This window comes from Eschrichtius robustus, chromosome 8, assembly GCF_028021215.1.
Source record: "Eschrichtius robustus isolate mEscRob2 chromosome 8, mEscRob2.pri, whole genome shotgun sequence".
Classification (NCBI taxonomy): domain Eukaryota; kingdom Metazoa; phylum Chordata; class Mammalia; order Artiodactyla; family Eschrichtiidae; genus Eschrichtius; species Eschrichtius robustus.
Window position 1 is genome coordinate 87,871,845 of NC_090831.1, and position 16,797 is coordinate 87,888,641.

The 16,797-nt window shown below is 36.3% G+C and overlaps 1 protein-coding gene across 1 annotated transcript in view; it reads right to left on the reverse strand.

The window, feature by feature from the left end:
- HERPUD2 (HERPUD family member 2) overlaps window positions 1–16,797 on the reverse strand; it is a 47,845-nt gene that overhangs the window by 2,519 nt on the left and 28,529 nt on the right. Inside the window, exon 5 of the mRNA XM_068549296.1 lies at window positions 2,478–2,600. Within this exon, the coding sequence (XP_068405397.1) occupies window positions 2,478–2,600 (123 nt within the window). The remainder of the gene's footprint in view (window positions 1–2,477; window positions 2,601–16,797) is intronic.

Sequence of the window (16,797 nt, forward strand, 5' to 3'; positions counted from 1 at the left end):
ACCTAATATGGAATATCACAACTCCCGCACCTCATTTCCTAGGTAAGCATAATTTCCAGTGGAAAAGTGGAGCCAACATGGACGGCAGGAGTAGCTCAGGAAAGGATGATCTCCCAGCCTGGTAGTCTAGGTTAGCAGGGAGAGGTGGAAGAGATCAGAACAGCCATGTGATCACTACTGTTTCTCTCTTTCACTAAATTATAAGGTAATGACCAGATCTTTTCCCAGAACTTTTCACTAATGGCCTCTTTTGCTCTTCTACAGACGATAAATGACCCCCACACCCACCACCTGTTCCTTAGACCCGTGTTTTGAAAGATTTGTCTAAAAAAGTACATTAATCATTACCCTGTGTGTCCACTCTCAGTGATAAATGATTTGTATTAGTATTTTAAAATATTAACAAGATCCCAGGTAACAATCCCTCAACCCCAATCCTGACTTTTGGGAACTCCATCTGGAGAACACTGCTGTAGGTCCTTGTCAAGTTATGAAGAACTGTGGTCCTGAAGTTTGCTTATAATTTGGTTGCTTAAAAGTCAGAATAAATGTTCCTGTAAAAGACTCCCGGTAAAATGATAATATATCTGAAATTTGCTTTAAATTATTTAGCAAAGGGGGGAAAGTTGTAGAACCAGACTGTCATGAATTGATAAATGTTGAAAAGCTGGGTGATGAGAACACAGGGATTCATTTCACTCTTCTATCTTTTTATATGTTGAAATTTTTCTACAATGAAGTTTTAAAATCAAGATAGCAAAATAAAATAAAATAGAAGTTTTCCAGGCTACAAAAGCCTATTTAAGCCAGTTATCTAATACATTGTATATGTAGAGGGTTCTTTCATTTCCAAAACACTTCCTATCTCATGGACATTTTGATTCATAGGTGAGTTATTTCATTAAATGTGAAAACTTGAGGCTCAGAAGTTAAATGATGTACATAAGATTATATGATTCAGTAGCAAACTACGATAAGCCCCACTTATCTTACACAGTTCTTTTGAGGTTATAAACAAGACAAGGGGTGTAAAGCATCTAGTGGAGTACTAAGGACAAAGCAGTCACTCAAATGATAACCATTACTATGGCGACAGGTAAGGTATAAAGAGCCTTCCTGGAGCCAAGGGGTTATACAGGAGAGCATTAGGATATGAAGTTAATAAAGCAGGTTAGCTTCATGGGGTAAGGTCTAGAGGAAGGATAAGGATACAGACTTCACACTGTAGGCAAGAGAGCCATCAGATGTTTTAGGGGATGGAGAATGACAGACTCAATTATGTGTTATGCAAATTAACCTGGCAGTAGTACAATGAAATACAGTAAAGAGCCTAAAAGGAGAAACAGCGATTGCAGTAAAGTGGGTCTAATATTAGAAAAGATCTGCACAAAATATTGGAAGTAAGATATAGGGAAGGACGGAAACTAGAAACAACATACTAACTCATCTTGGTAAGTTGTTGGATTCAGGGATAACAGAAGCCAGAATCAAAGCTGACTAAGGTTAAGAGCTTGGAGGATGATTAAGAAGAGACAGTACCACTGACAAGGAAGTCAAGAAGGAGAATGCACTTAAGAGGATGGTGCAGTTAAATTTCAGACATACTGCATTTAAGGGAAAGGCAAATTTCTCTATGGAAATCTCCAACAATTAAGTGGAGACACAAGAGGAGGCACAGGAGATGAAGAACGGGAGTCATCACAGAGAGCTAACAACTAAGGCCACGGAAAAAGGAAATCCAAGATGACTGGCCCAGGACTGAATCCTATCTTCCCTACCAGACTGAGTATCACAAGGCACATGGTAGGTATACAAATACCTAACTGAACAAGAAATGTTACCATTTAGAAAAAGGGAAAAAGCAAAGGACACAAAATGAGTGATCAGAAAGAGAAAAAGAATGAAGAGGATGACAGAATCACAGAAACAAGGACAGGAAAACATTAAAGAGAAGCTAGAAATTTTAAATGAACACACAGGAAGTCCAGAAGAAAGAAAACCGATAAACTGTATTTGGTACTAAGATTGTTCCATGCTGATCAGAAGCAAGACTTACTAAAATACCAACAGTCCAGAAAGCATATTAGCCACAACTGAGCCTACATCAATATGAGCCTCCCTGACTTATGATTCTTTCTATTCCCTTTTTTATTCGACATCCTACCTTCACGTAGATTTGCTGCCTTCCAGTGAAACTTTCCTAAGTTTTCTCCTCTTAAATAGATAAAATGTTCTATTAAAGAAAGCACCTGAATACTGCTAAATATAATTAGGGGAGAGAGAGAGAAGCAGAGAATAGGTTTAGTTGATGTGAACAGGATGTGAACCCTTTTTCCTTTAGCCAAATACATCAAAATAATTTTTAAAAACCAATGAAACACATCAGTAAATGAAATCCCAAATCAACTTACTTAGAATCAAAAAGAAAATAAAGCAAATAACACAATGAGTAAAAAAATAAACTCAAATTAACTTACTATTGCATATAATACTGATGCGCATACATCTGTTGCCACCATAGCATCTGCAGTGGGCTGAAAGCGGGATACACTGGGAATCCAGCCGGAACAGCCTGCCCAGGAAGCTGGTTGTCTACATTTCTGAAATAGAGTAATAAAGAAATGCCTTTTAATGCTCCAGAAGACGTTGAAAGCATTTCTCTACATTTTTATTTCTGAACTACAAGTAATCCATTGACAAAACGTATTAAATCTTAATGAAAAATACTTATTTTCAGCATTCCTCAAGTAAGACATTATAGCTTATGTAAGATGACCCTGACCCCAAGCATACAGAACAAGTAACATCACAGCCCAATTTTAATGGAAAAATAAAGCAAATGTGTGGCCAGATTAAACATCCTGCTATCTTCTCATTTCAGCACAGAAGTCAAAAAATACTTTCATTACATTTTTAGTACATTCTTCTTGAGAACCGAAACCCTAAACTTGGGGGAATTAGCAAAAGGATATTTTACATTAGTAATAAAATATTATTTAATACATAGCACCTATCAACTGTAAAATTAAAAATGAACATTATTAAAATCTGTAAAATATTTTTTAGTTAAATAACCAAGATTAGCAGAACATATTTATACATGCATTCCTAAAGTAGATTAAAATTCTATTAATTCAGTAAAATTTGTGGGTGGTCACATTTAACTTTTCTATGCCTCAGTTTCCTCATCTCTAAAATGGGGCTAATAATAGAATCTTCCTCACAGGGTTGCTAGTCTGTACTCAGTAAATGTTAGCTATTTTTATTTTTACTCTCCCCTACCACTAACTCTGAACATGACTTCAAAGTGTGTAGTGTAATGTGAGGTTTGCAGAAATTCGCATACCTCAAGACAACTACAGGGATAAACATATAAGTAAATGCAGAATTTGTGAATTTTGTAACTCTCCTTTTCTTCACATTACTTGAATTTTATCTTAGCTAATATTAGTTTGATCTATCCAGAGTGAGACAAGAATAATTAACAAATTCATGAACTTTAATTTTATACTCTAAAGACTGTTAACATACAATTAGTAAAAATTGATTATAGAAACCTAATTCAGAAGAGCTTGGGAGGCTAAAACTTATCAACAAACGGTACTGAAGGCAACTTGGTGCTAGATTAAGGCATCAGCTCTCCTGCATGTAACCTGAAATTTCCTCATCCTTGGAGGAAAATAATAGGAGCCATACAGTGGCTCCCATCCTCAGAAGATCCTCCTGCCTCCTGAACGCAGCCCTCCCCACTACTTCCCAAGCTTTCCCACATACTGAATGAAGAAGGAAAAGCAGAGAATCCTCCATGAGAGCTCCTCCCAGCTCTTGATAAACAAGTCCTGTATAAGAAGAGGAAAAGAACCTTACCCCACCTATACATTTAAAAAGATATCAATTAGTGATCAAATCTGGAGAGAAAGCCATACCACTGGAGCAGAGACGTATTATAAAACATTTATATAAATGTTTTGGCATTTGTATAAATGCTGTTAGCATTTCCCCCAGTGAACTGATGCATCTGAGCAAAATGAAAACTATCTAAATCAAGTATTAGCCACAATATAAGTCTGTATCTAGGTATATATTTAAATTTTCTTAGTATTTCCAACTAAGAAAAAACTCATCCCCCTAAAAGTAGAACTCAACCAATCTCTACCACTAAGAGGAAATATAACCTCACACAAGTCCATTACTTCAACTGTTAAATGTGAAGGCTGGACTTTGTCACTGTTTTTAAAGGTCAAGGGAAGAAAAGGCCACTAACAATCACTTAGAAAAAATTACTATAGCTTCCCACCTCACCTTCCTGCAGCCAAAAACATAAATGTGATTATTGAAACTATGTTGTCAAGAAAATAAATTAATAAATTCCCCTAGATGCTTCTTCCCTTTCTCACCAATAAGTTAAAAACTACTGGACTGTATAATTGCTAAGGTACATTCCAGGCCCAGGTTGGTATACTACAACTTTCCATTGTGTTAATTATCCTTCAGACAAGATGTTATATATTTGGTACTCTACAGAAAACAAGAAAAAAGAGTTTATTTGATATGAAATTATAAAGTTACTGTTAAAGCACATAATAATAGAGTAGTGAAACATATTACATAAGAATTTAATATATTCTAGAGGATGCATCGTTAAATAACACAATAGAGAATTATTATTTGGAGCTGGTTAAAGTGATGACCAAATTGGTGGTTGGGGGAAGGGAGTTTAAAGGTTCACCTCATTCCATATTCAAATGAGTTTCAAGTAGTTTCAAATGAGTTTCAAGTAGACTAAAATAAAGTATTGAGTTAAACCACAGAAAATCTAGATGCAATTAGAATTGACTATTTACCAAAACTATGGAAGGAGGAAGACTTTCCTAACTTATAAGCAATAGAAGAAAGCACAAAAAAGATAACGTATTTGACAACATAAAATTTAAAGATACTGAGCTTAGAAAAAAACGTTTGCAATAAATATTAGTTAATATCTTTTCTAAATAAAGAACTCATAGAAATGGAAATAATCATTAGGACACCAAATAAATGCAAATAAAATAAAGATAGGGATTTTTTATCTGCCAATATCCAGTGTTGGCAAGGGGTACAAGTGAAACCCAACTCTTTCATCGCCAGGAGGATAAACTGGAATAAGGCTTTAAAAAACAATTTCATAAAATTAAATACCTTTAAAAATGTTCACTTATACTCAACTGCCCAAGTAATTCTGCTCCTGAGAATTAGCTTGAAGAAATATGAAATATGGAAAAAATTTTCACATGTCTGCCCTTTTAAGCCTTTGTACGTACTCATCCCTCTTAGGAACCACACACTCAACCTGCTCCCACTCCCAGCCTCCTTTCCCCTAATAACAGAGAGAAACTGAAAACAAGGACAGTAGCTCATGATTAAAAAGAGAGAACCTTATCATAGCACTTATCAGCATGCTGAAATCACCTGGTTTTTTTTTTTGTTTTTTTTTTAAATTTATTTATTTTTGGCTGTGTTGGGTCTTCATTTCTGTGCGAGGGTTTTCTCCAGTTGCGGCGAGCGGGGGCCACTCTTCATCACGGTGCGCGGGCCTCTCACTATCACGGCCTCTCTTGTTGCGGAGCACAGGCTCCAGACGCGCAGGCTCAGTAGTTGCGGCTCAAGGGCCTAGTTGCTCCACGGCATGTGGGATCCTCCCAGACCAGGGCCCGAACCCATGTCCCCTGCATTGGCAGGCAGACTCTCAACCACTGTGCCACCAGGGAAGCCTGAAATCACCTGTTTTTAATTCCAGTCCTATGAAGGCATTTATTCTCTGATCTATCTACTTTGACCTACTTCTACTTCTAGGAGTCTATCCTAAATATAAATGGCAAAAATCTGAAATGATATACGCACAAAGCTATTCATTACAACACTATTTGTAACAGTAAAGACGGAAAATAACTCAAATATTCATCAATAGGAGAGTGGATTTCACAATTTATGCAGTCAGTGAATTGGTATGCAGATGTAAAAAGGAATGAAAATCTCCATATCCTCCCACAGAATGACCTCCTGTATATTGCTATGTGATATTTTGTTAAAAAGCAAGGTGCAGGTTATGTATAATATGCTATCTTTCATGTTAGAATGAAAAGGATATATTTATATGTGTGTATATACATTGTGTGTATACACACTTTCTTAAATTTTCACTATGAAACAGTGGAAGGATAAACCAAAACCAAAAAGTCATAAAAGTAGTTACGTATTATGGGGAGAGAGAGAACAGGAAAAGGGAATAAAATGAAAGCAGGGCTCTTAATGTATCTTGTTTTATAGATTTGAGACTGGAACCATAGAAATGTTTTATGCAATTAAGAAAAAAGCTAAATCAAAAAGAAAAAATAACAAGACATAAAAAAAATTCAAAGAAACTGAAACAAATGAACTCGTGTATCAAGTCTGCAGCATACCACACAGAGAAGATTTATTCTACTGACTTCAAAACATAGTATTTTAACTGTAATAGGATAAATTCTAAAGACAAAAAAGAACCATACTTGGGGGAAGGGAAACACTCAACTCCAGTCCCCTCCGCCCATCCTGTCCCACCTAAGGGGAAGAAATACTGAGAAGCACCAAGTAGGTTAGGCTCTGATAAACCCTAGCATGTGATGTTCTGGTAAAATCGTTTCTCCTGAGGGCAGACCTTGTTAAGAAGAACAGAATGGTCTGGTGTTATTTCAAAATCATTTTCTTTTCTCCTCTGCTTGCTAGAAACACGAAGGAATTCCTCTCTGCTATTTACTGTGAGGACCTGGTCAAGCTCCTAGAAGCAAAACTCACAAACGTGTGGAGGCCCACATATGACTGGGTCCCTCTGGAGTTTTTAACCCCAGAGTCGTCCATATTGACCCTCCAGCTCAGTTTACTGTAACTGTAATTCATCAATTACAATTCAGGTTTTCCTACCCCAGCACTGGTTCCCATGGAGGTTTCTCCTCATGGATTTCTGCTTCATTAAGTTGTGATTCTCTGTATATGTCTGTCTGTCTCTCCAATTTGAGGGGCAGCAGTCTGCCCTATGACCTCAGTTCTCTGACAGACCTAAGAAGGGTTACTGGTTTTTCAGTTTGTTCAGCTTTTTATTTGTTGTCAGGATAGAGTGGCACCTTCTAAGCCATAGTTATTTGTTTTTCCTACCTAAGTATACCTTCTTTATCAACTCAGTCCCTGTTTCCTATGGTAAAGTGATAAACAGATTTGTTTGTTTTTTAAAGTAAAGTGATGCACAACAATAAAGATGAAAATCACTCTCAAAAAAAAAAAGAACCATAAAAATTTTAATCTATGAATACTATCTCTCATCAGGATTCCCTGGGAATGGGATCAAGATGAGCCTGGGAAGTCTAGTCAAGCATGAATCTAGGACACTATCCAAAAATTACTAAAATAATGCAAAAGGACACAGTAGAAAATTGAACAGGCTCCCACAGGCCAAAGATGAATCAAGAGTATCAAAGAGTATCAAGATGAATGACTACCTTCTTTCAGTAGATAGTCTGTAGACCAAACACAAACATATTAAAAGCCTTAAGTTCAGGGACTTCCCTGGCGGTCCAGTGGTTAAGACTCCCCCTTCCAATGTGGGGGCACGTGAGTTCGATCCCTGGTCAGGGAGCTAGGATCCTGCATGCCTCGGGGCCAAAGGGCCAAGGCATAGAAAAGAAGCAATATTGTAACAAATTCAATAAAGACTTTAAAAATGGTCCACATCAAAAAAAATTCTTAAAAAAATAAAAGTCTTAAGTTCACATTGACACTCTAAAAAAACAAAAACAAAAAAACCTCATTCATCACCTTTCATGGTTACTAGGGAAACAACTACTACTCTGAAAACTGATAAAGAACCCAGCATTTATCAGAACTTTCTTGAATGGATTGTATTTTAGGATAACAAAATGATGAGAGAAAGTGTGTTATACAAGAAGCATAGCTAATAAACAGAAGAGAAACGATAGGATTAGGAAATTACCATTTTGTAACAATTAATGAAATAATGGATCTAGTCAGTGATTATCAGTGACTACTAAAAGGCTGACAAGGAACTGTACGATGGAGGATCAGGCTGGCAACACCTGTGCCCACTGTTCCACTTTAACATGACTAGAGGTAATAAGACAGCCAAACTTTAGGTGCCTCCTGAAGCGAGGCAAGGACACAGCACTACCTACAAAAAATTCCTTTGAAAAAAAATAAGCGGAAGGGAGGGAGGGAGGGAGGGAGGACACTTAAGAGAATGTACACATATTAAAAACATGAAATCAGTATTTCTCTTTCCCATTTCCACACACTGTCATCTTTCATTCTATAACTGATCTTGTCAGCCAAATAATTAAACATTACTATTTACAATGCTTATAATTTTATAGTGTGTGGAATCAGGTTTGCCTTTGGCCGCATTATACAGAGAACACAACCTATGGGAGCTTAATCAGATAGGCTGTTCAAAGAAGACAGTATGTGGAAATGGAAATGAAAAATAATGCTCTCATGTTTTTAATATGTGTGCGTTCTCTTAAGTGTCCTCTAACCAGTCTGTTATAAAAAGTAACTTAAGAATTTTTGCAAATTTTCAGTTATTCCAAAATAATGTTTTTTAGTGGCCTAAAGCAGACCACTTAGTCATCAAGTAGATAACAGATCTTTTCCTGGTTTGCTCAAATCTAAAGCAGAGTGATGGAAATTAACAAAGTCTTTAGGTTAAAATTATCCAAATCAGAAGTACTAGCATATAGAGAAAACTGACTTTTCCTTATCTTTGGTAATTTTCTGTTTACATGATAGAAATATATGATATAGCAATCAAATTTCTAGTATTTATCAGTTAAAAACAGCATTTGAAAACATCTACTAATCATGAAATAATTTCATGTATGAAAGTTTTTTAAATGGGACTGGCTATAAAAGAAGCATGAGGTGTTGCTTCATGATACATGCAATGTTTTTCAATTTTTTCAATGAAATTTTTATTCTTTGATCTATATTTATATGCACATTCCATTTTAGTATTGTATTTAAATACAATTTACTGTTTCTTATTAAAAATCACAGTAAGATTCAGCTTCTGTCATAAGAAAATCATTTGTAAAATATATTCTGGAGCATCCTCTGTGCCTGTTTCCTTATATAGGTATGAGAACATTTCCTATCCCATAGGGTTGTTAAATTATATATATATATATTAAGCACATCAATGTCTGGTACAAAGTAAGCAAATATTAATAAAATATTGTTATTATCATTGCTAGGGAGGGAAGTATAATGATGTGTTCACCAAAATCTGTGCTTTCCTCTTATAGTTTTCCTCCTTGAGTATCTGCTGGGAAGTGTGTCTCCCCAGCTAGGGACTACATTTCCTAGGTCCTCTGGCAATTCATTGAGCTATGTGGCTAGTTCTTGCTCATGTAATGAGTGACAGTGGAATATATCACTTCTAGGCCAAGGTATTTACAAAGTAGGTGTGTTTCCCTATGCTCCTTTCTCCATTTGCCAAGTACATACAGATGAACAGACGAACTCCAAGATTTTATGAGCCTTTTTTCTAATTTTAATTTTATGTTATAGTTGATTAACAATGATGTGTTAGTTACAGGTGTACAGCAAAGTGATTCAGTTATACCCATACAAGTAGCCACTCTTTCTCAAATTCTTGTCCCATTTAGGTTATTACAGAATATTGAGCCGAGTTCCCTGTGCTATACAATAGATCCTTCTTGGTTATCTATTTTCAATGTAGTAGTGTGTACATGTCAATCCCAAACTCCCAATCTATCCCTCCCTTTTTTATTTTTGGCAGCACAGCTTGCGGGAGAGCTCAGTTACCCGACCAGGGATAGAACCCGGGCCCTGGCAGTGAAAGAACCAAGTCCTACCACTAGACTGCCAGGGAATTCCCTTATGAGTCTTGAAAAGCCATAAAATTGAAAAAACCCTGGGTCTTTGAATCACCAAATGGCGAAAAATCACCTAGATGGGATTAAACACTAGAATCAGACTACTACATGAGTAAGAAGCAAACTTCTATGATGTTAAGATTCTAAGATTTGTTAGTTACACTATTATTTGTTAACCATCTGTCAAAATGTTTTATAAAAGTGAGTTAATAAAATTCACATTTTCCACATAAGCTAAAGTAAAAAAAATAAATAAAAATAAGTTGAACTTTAACTGAATTTAACTGAGCTCTAGATCTAACTACCAGTTTACAGGCAATCTGTGAAAACAAAGGAAAATATTAATGATGCCACAAGGATGTAGTGAGCCGAATCTAGATAGACTACTGTGGGAAATTACATAGAACAACAGAAAAGGCATAAAGTAAAAAAAGGTAGGGATAGGGATTAGATTAGAGGAGCCTTAAGAAACATCAACCAAATGCAGTAGGTCAATCTCTTTCAATACTGACCCAATCAAAACAACCATAAAAAGACATTCGAGACAATCAGGGAAAATGGATCACGAATTGGATATTAAATGATATTAAAAATGTTTTAATTTTGTTGAGTGTTCTAATGGTATTGTGATTCTTAGTCCATATCTGTCACGTCTGTTACAGATACACAGTTATTTACAGATGAAGTGATATGATGTCTAGATTTTACTTTAGAAATACTCCAGCCCAAGAAAAAAAGGAGGAGCAAGGGGGAATGGTTGAAGAATAGTAGTCTATTAATAGTTGCTGAAGCTGGATGTTAGGAAAGTAAGGGTTCCTTATGATAGACATTCATTAGTATGCTTTTTAAAGTTAAGAATTATAAAGGAGAGGAGATGAAAGGAACTGGAAACTTCAACAATCAGGGACAAATTCTTTCATAGAAAACCTGCATGGAATCCCCACTTCGTTTCCAGAATATGCCTTTTCAAGACTCTCCACACTGCTTTGTTCTCCTCTGCTGAACCTCCCTTAAAATCAGCCAAAATGTTACCAATTATGAAGCCCTCCCCCTTCCTCCAAGCAGAGACAGTCACTCCCTCCTCCAGGCTCCTGCAGAACTTTTTCAAGACCATGATAGCACATCAGTGAATGGCAGTTTATTTGCCGATCTGACCTACTTCCATTGAGGGCAACTACATAATTCATTTTCCTGTCTTCATTGCCCAGCTACAGCAAATTCTAAAGTAAACTTTTCCTGAAGAAAGCCACAAGATCCTCATACAGACAAATATGCTTATTCAGTCAGTCACCAGTACGTAAAATCTGGCCAATAGATCTTACTAGAGAAAAGTTTTAAATGGGAGAGCAGAGGGGAGAGAACCACCATTATAAATGAAGTCAAAATACAAATGGTAAGCTAGGAAATTATATTGAAACAAATGACAGACAAAATATTCACTTCAACAAGACAGTTAACACAGACTTTCAAGTCAGATATGGATTTGAACTTTAGTCCTGCTACTGACCACTTCTGTGAACTTAGGCAGGCTACATAACCTTTCATCCTCCTTCTCCTCATCCATAAAATGGGAGAGAATAGTACCTAGACCACAGAGTTGGTAAAAAGTTCAATGAAATAAAGCATGTATAAGTGCTTAATACAATGCTTAGCCTGAGCTAAGTGCTCAATAAGCATTAATTATTAATATCCTTTTAGATAAAGAACTGTCACAAATGAACTTTTTAAAATACCAACACGCCAACAAATAAGCATTTCACAAAACAAAAAGAACGTCTCTTTATCATGTCTCAGATTAAAACAAGGACATCCCAACTTATCATACTGGGAAGTACATATCTGTAATGGTATGGTGAATCGGGCTCTTTTAACAACTGTTATTGGAAAAGTAAACTGGTATAACTTTTCTTTTTATGGCTGAATAGTATTCCATTGTGTAAATATGTACCATAATTTCTCTAGCCATTAATCTACCTATGGACACTTAGGCTGCTTCCTTATCATGGCTATTGTAAATAATGCTGCAGTGAACATGGGGGTACATATATCTCTTCAAATTAAGTATTTTCATTTTCTTCAGATAAATACTCTGAGGTGAAATTGATGGATCATATGGTAGTTCTATTTTTAATTTTCTGAGGAAACTCCATAATGTCTTCCATAGTGGCTGCACCAATTTACATTCCCAACCACAGTGCACAAGGGTACCCTCTTCTCCACGATCCTGACCAACACTTGTTATTTGTTGTCTTTATAATAACAGCCATTCTGACAGGTGTGAGGTGGTATCTCATTATGGTTTTGACTTGCATTGCCCTGATGATTAGTGATGTTGAGCATCTTTTCATGTACCTGCTGGCCATCTGTATGTCTTCTTGGGAAAAAGTCTATTCAGATCCTCTGCCCATTTTTTAATCGGATTGTTTGTGTTTTTGCTATTGTATGAGTTCTTTATATATTTTGGATATTAACCCCTTATCAGATATATGATTTGCAAATATTTTCTCCCATTCAGTAGGTTGCCTTTTCATTTTGTTGATGATTTCCTTTGCTGTGCAGAAGCTTTTTAGTCTGATGTAATCCCATTTATTTTTGCTTTTGTTGTCAAATCTAAAAAATCATCACCAAGTCCAGTGTCAAGGAGCTTATTTTCTTCTAGGAGTATTATGGTCTCAAGTCTTACATTCAAGTCAAATTCATTTTGAGGTAACTTTTTTTTTTTTTTGGCCATGCCCCGCAGCTTGCAGGATCTTAGTTCCCCGACCAGGGATTGAACCTGTGCTCTCGGCAGTGAAAGCACGGAGTCCTAACCACTGGACTGCCAAGGAATTCCCATTTTGAGTTAATTTTTAAGTATGGTATAAAATAGTAGTCTAGATTCATTCTTTTGCATGTGGCTGTTCAGTTTTCCCAACACCATTTATTGAAGAGACTGTCTTTTCCTCATTATATATTATTGCCTCCTTTGTCATAAATTAATTGACTATATATGTATGGGTTTATTTCTGGGTTCTCTATTCTGTTCCATTGATCTATGTGTCTGTTTTTATGCCAATACCATATTGTTTTAATTATTGTTACTTTGTAGTATAGTTTGAAATCAGGGAGTGTGATGCCTTTAGCTTTGCTCTTCTTTCTCAAGATTGCTTTGGCTATTTGAGGTCTTTTGTGGTTCCACACAAACTTCAGGATTGTTTGTTTTATTTCTGTGAAAAATATCATTTGGAATTTTGATAGGGATTGACTGAATCTACAGATTGCTTTGAGTAGTATGGACATTTTAACAACACTAATTCTTCTAATCCATGAGCATGGAATATCTTTCCATTTATTTGTGTCTTCAATTTCTTTCATCATTGTCTTATAGTTTTCAGTGCATGGCTCTTTCACCTCCTTGGCTAAACTTATTGCTAATACAGACTTTAAATGTTGTAGATTTATATTTGATCTGGAAATATGTCCAGGCTACATTATGCTTTTTTAAAAGGTTTATAAAATAAAATAGTATGATATTTCTATTTAAAAAGTATACTTAGAAAATTATTTGGAAGGAAACTACAAAAATGTTAGCAATAGTTATTTCTGGGTGGTGGGTTATAAGCAATTTTTACTATTAAAAAATCAGATAACACAGAAGGGTACAATGAGTAGGTTTTCAGTTTTAGTAATTATAAAACAAGGTTGTTACTATTTCAGGGGGAAAAACTGAGTGTACAAAACAGTGGGTATTCTATAAACCAGTCAGCAGTTTTTGGAGTTAAATAAATATGACAGCACAGCACACTGAGTCCAAAACAGTCAGTCAAGATTTATAAACGTGACATTATAAATGGATAGCCAATGTGGTGATATACATGTACTGTTTGGTCTTCTCATGTTTCCTCAAGATCTTGATGGGCAAATAATCACCTGCATTAGAGCTTCTTAAAAAGCGAGGTTCCCAGAATGCTGTTAAGTTGGCAGATTCCTAAGCACTACCCTAAACCTAGTGATTCAGAAACTCAGGGAGTAGGGATCAGAATTTAGCAATTTTAACAAGTTCACTAAAGATTGAGAGTACTAACCTACATGGTGGAAAACACATGTGACTAGTTAAACATAAGCTGTACTGAAGTCTAAAAAAGGTGTGCAGAGATTATATTTTGTTGGTGAATTCTTCAAGGTCACTAAATTACTGCTCTTGTACATTTAAGGCTAAGGCTATGTTCAATAAAATTTACTTAAAGACAGATGTAAAGTCTTCATTAGCAAAAAATTACAACTATATGATGAAATTAAATCACGTTCATTGTTGAACTGAATAACTTATTTACTGAACTTTCCCTTAAATTGTTTTGTAAATCACAAAGTGCTCTTTCCAAATATAGATTCATTTTCCAGCACCTAATACTGGCATTCATTCAAATGTTTCAGTGCATCAGACTCACAGATGACTGTAAATCTGTTTGCTGAATGAATGTACAACATTCATTTATAAATATGAATGCATTTATAAATATTTGCTAACACATCAGTAAACACTTTACATACGTGAACTCTTAATCCACACAGAAATCCTGTATGATAAGTACTGTTATCTCCAGATCATGAGCAAACTGAAACAAAGTAGAGAAGAGACTTGCCCAAGCTAGTCAGTGGTTAGGGCCAGGATTCAAACCAAGGCAGGCTGGCTCCTGAATCTGTACATCCTCTAAGCTATACTGCCCTCCTGATTTAAAACATTATTCATCTAGTAATAGATTGCCTAAGTGAAGCTCAAATCTTTAAGGATTTTATTGCTTATCATCTTAATACTCATTTCTAGCAAAATAAACACTATTTCAGATTTTCTAATCTGTTTTATATACTTCTAAGAGCTAAATCCCTTTGTCTCCACAGTTTGTTGATTTTCTCAACAGCCTAAAGAAATTACTAATCTTTTCCCAAGATAACCATGGTCTTATTCTGAAGATGTGCAACTTTACACACTTTGTTTATTACAAAATATATTCACTGTAAGTATGAGAAAGAGTTAAAAATCTTATTGTGCAGAGATAACTATTATTAACATGTCATTACATATTCTTCCAGGTTTATTATATCCATAATTTTCTCACTTTCTATCACTACCACCGTATTTGGTAAAATATTAGTAAAATCACTCTGTATAAATTGAGAGGAACTGAACTGTCTTACTCTGCAAAAAAGACAGGAAAGGAATCACTGTCATAAGACAGAAAGTATTTTAAGCCATTATTCTATAATGTAAACCGTGACAACACTGTTTTTTATAAATAACTAAATTTTGGTTTGTAATAATCATTTTCTGAAAACAAAAATATTGATAGTTTCATAGGATGCTTCATAAAAGTCTACAATCAGCCTCATCTAAACACTTATTTTTAGAAGAAAAACTCAAGAATATGAGACAAATGAGTCCTTTAAATATTTTGCTATATACTCCGCTTTGTTTTTCTGCATTAAGAATTGAATTAAGTTTAAAGTTCTAAGTAGAAAGTACCTGTATGTTATTACATCCTGTTTGGCATAACAGCCAGTGGCTACTCCTTGGTTATATCACTTACTACCATTCTGAGGGGTCCTAGCCATTTCCTTATTTCCAGCCTCACCATCATGGATCCGGAGCACTGACACACACTGCAGTCCCACAGCATGATACGCAACACAAAACAACTGCCACTGCCTATTATTCGTGTTTCCTTTACTTCAAAAGTACTCTGGTTTTAGACATAACCCAGGTCTAAACTGTATTCTCCAAGATCCTCCTTTCTGAGCTGTCTGAAAGATGTGCTGTGGCTGTCGACTGCATTCCCCCCTGGAACTGCCTAACCCAAGAGGCCTGCTGTAATTGCTAAATATAAGGTAGCCATAGCAAGCTTCTTGAGTAAACTCCTCTAAGAAAGACTCTGGATAACATGCAATGGTTAGCATATCTTCATAACACATCACAGTTTTATTCTACCTCAGTTGTTACCAAGCCTGGCTGATCATAAACACCAGTGGAAGTTTTTAAAAACATATTACTGGGCCCTGTACTCTTCCAAGAACACCCTTACTCACCCATCTGCTCCCCAGAAGACTAATTTGCATAGACCTATAGTGAGACTGAGTAAAAACAAAAGTTTTAGTTACCTAGATCCTTGTTATTCAAAGTATGTTCTAAGCATCAGAAGCATCAGCATCACAGGGGAGCTTGCTGGAAATACAGAATCTCAGGCCCCATAAGACCTACTGAATCAGAACCGGCATCTTAATAAGATCTCCAGGTGATTAGCACAAACATTAAAGACTGAAAAGTACTGCCCTAGACAATTCTAATGTCCAACCAGCTTTCAAAAGCACTGCTCCTGGGCTTCCCTGGGGGCGCAGTGGTTAAGAATCTGCCTGCCAATGCAGGGGACACGGGTTCGAGCCTGAGTCTGGGAAGATCCCACATGCCGCGGAACAGCTAAGCCCGTGCGCCACAACTACTAAGCCTGCGCTCTAGAGCCCGCGGGCCACAACTACTGAGCCCGCACGCCTAGAGCCCATGGTCCGCAACAAGAGAAGCCACCGCAATGAGAAGCCCGTGCACTGCAACGAAGAGTAGCCCCCGCTCGCCTAAACTAGAGAAAGGCCCACGTGCAGCAACAAAGACCCAGCGCAGCCAAAAATAAAATAAATAAAATAAACAAATTAAAAAAAACAAAACAAAACACCATTCACTTAAAAAAAAAAAAAAAAAGCACTGCTCCTGGGAATTCCCTGGCGGTCCAGTGGTTAGGACTCCATGCTCTCACTGCAGAGGACCTGGGGTTCAGTCCCTGATGAGTGAACTAAAATCCCAAAAACCGTGTGGGACAGCCAAAAAAATTAAAAAAACACTGATCCACCT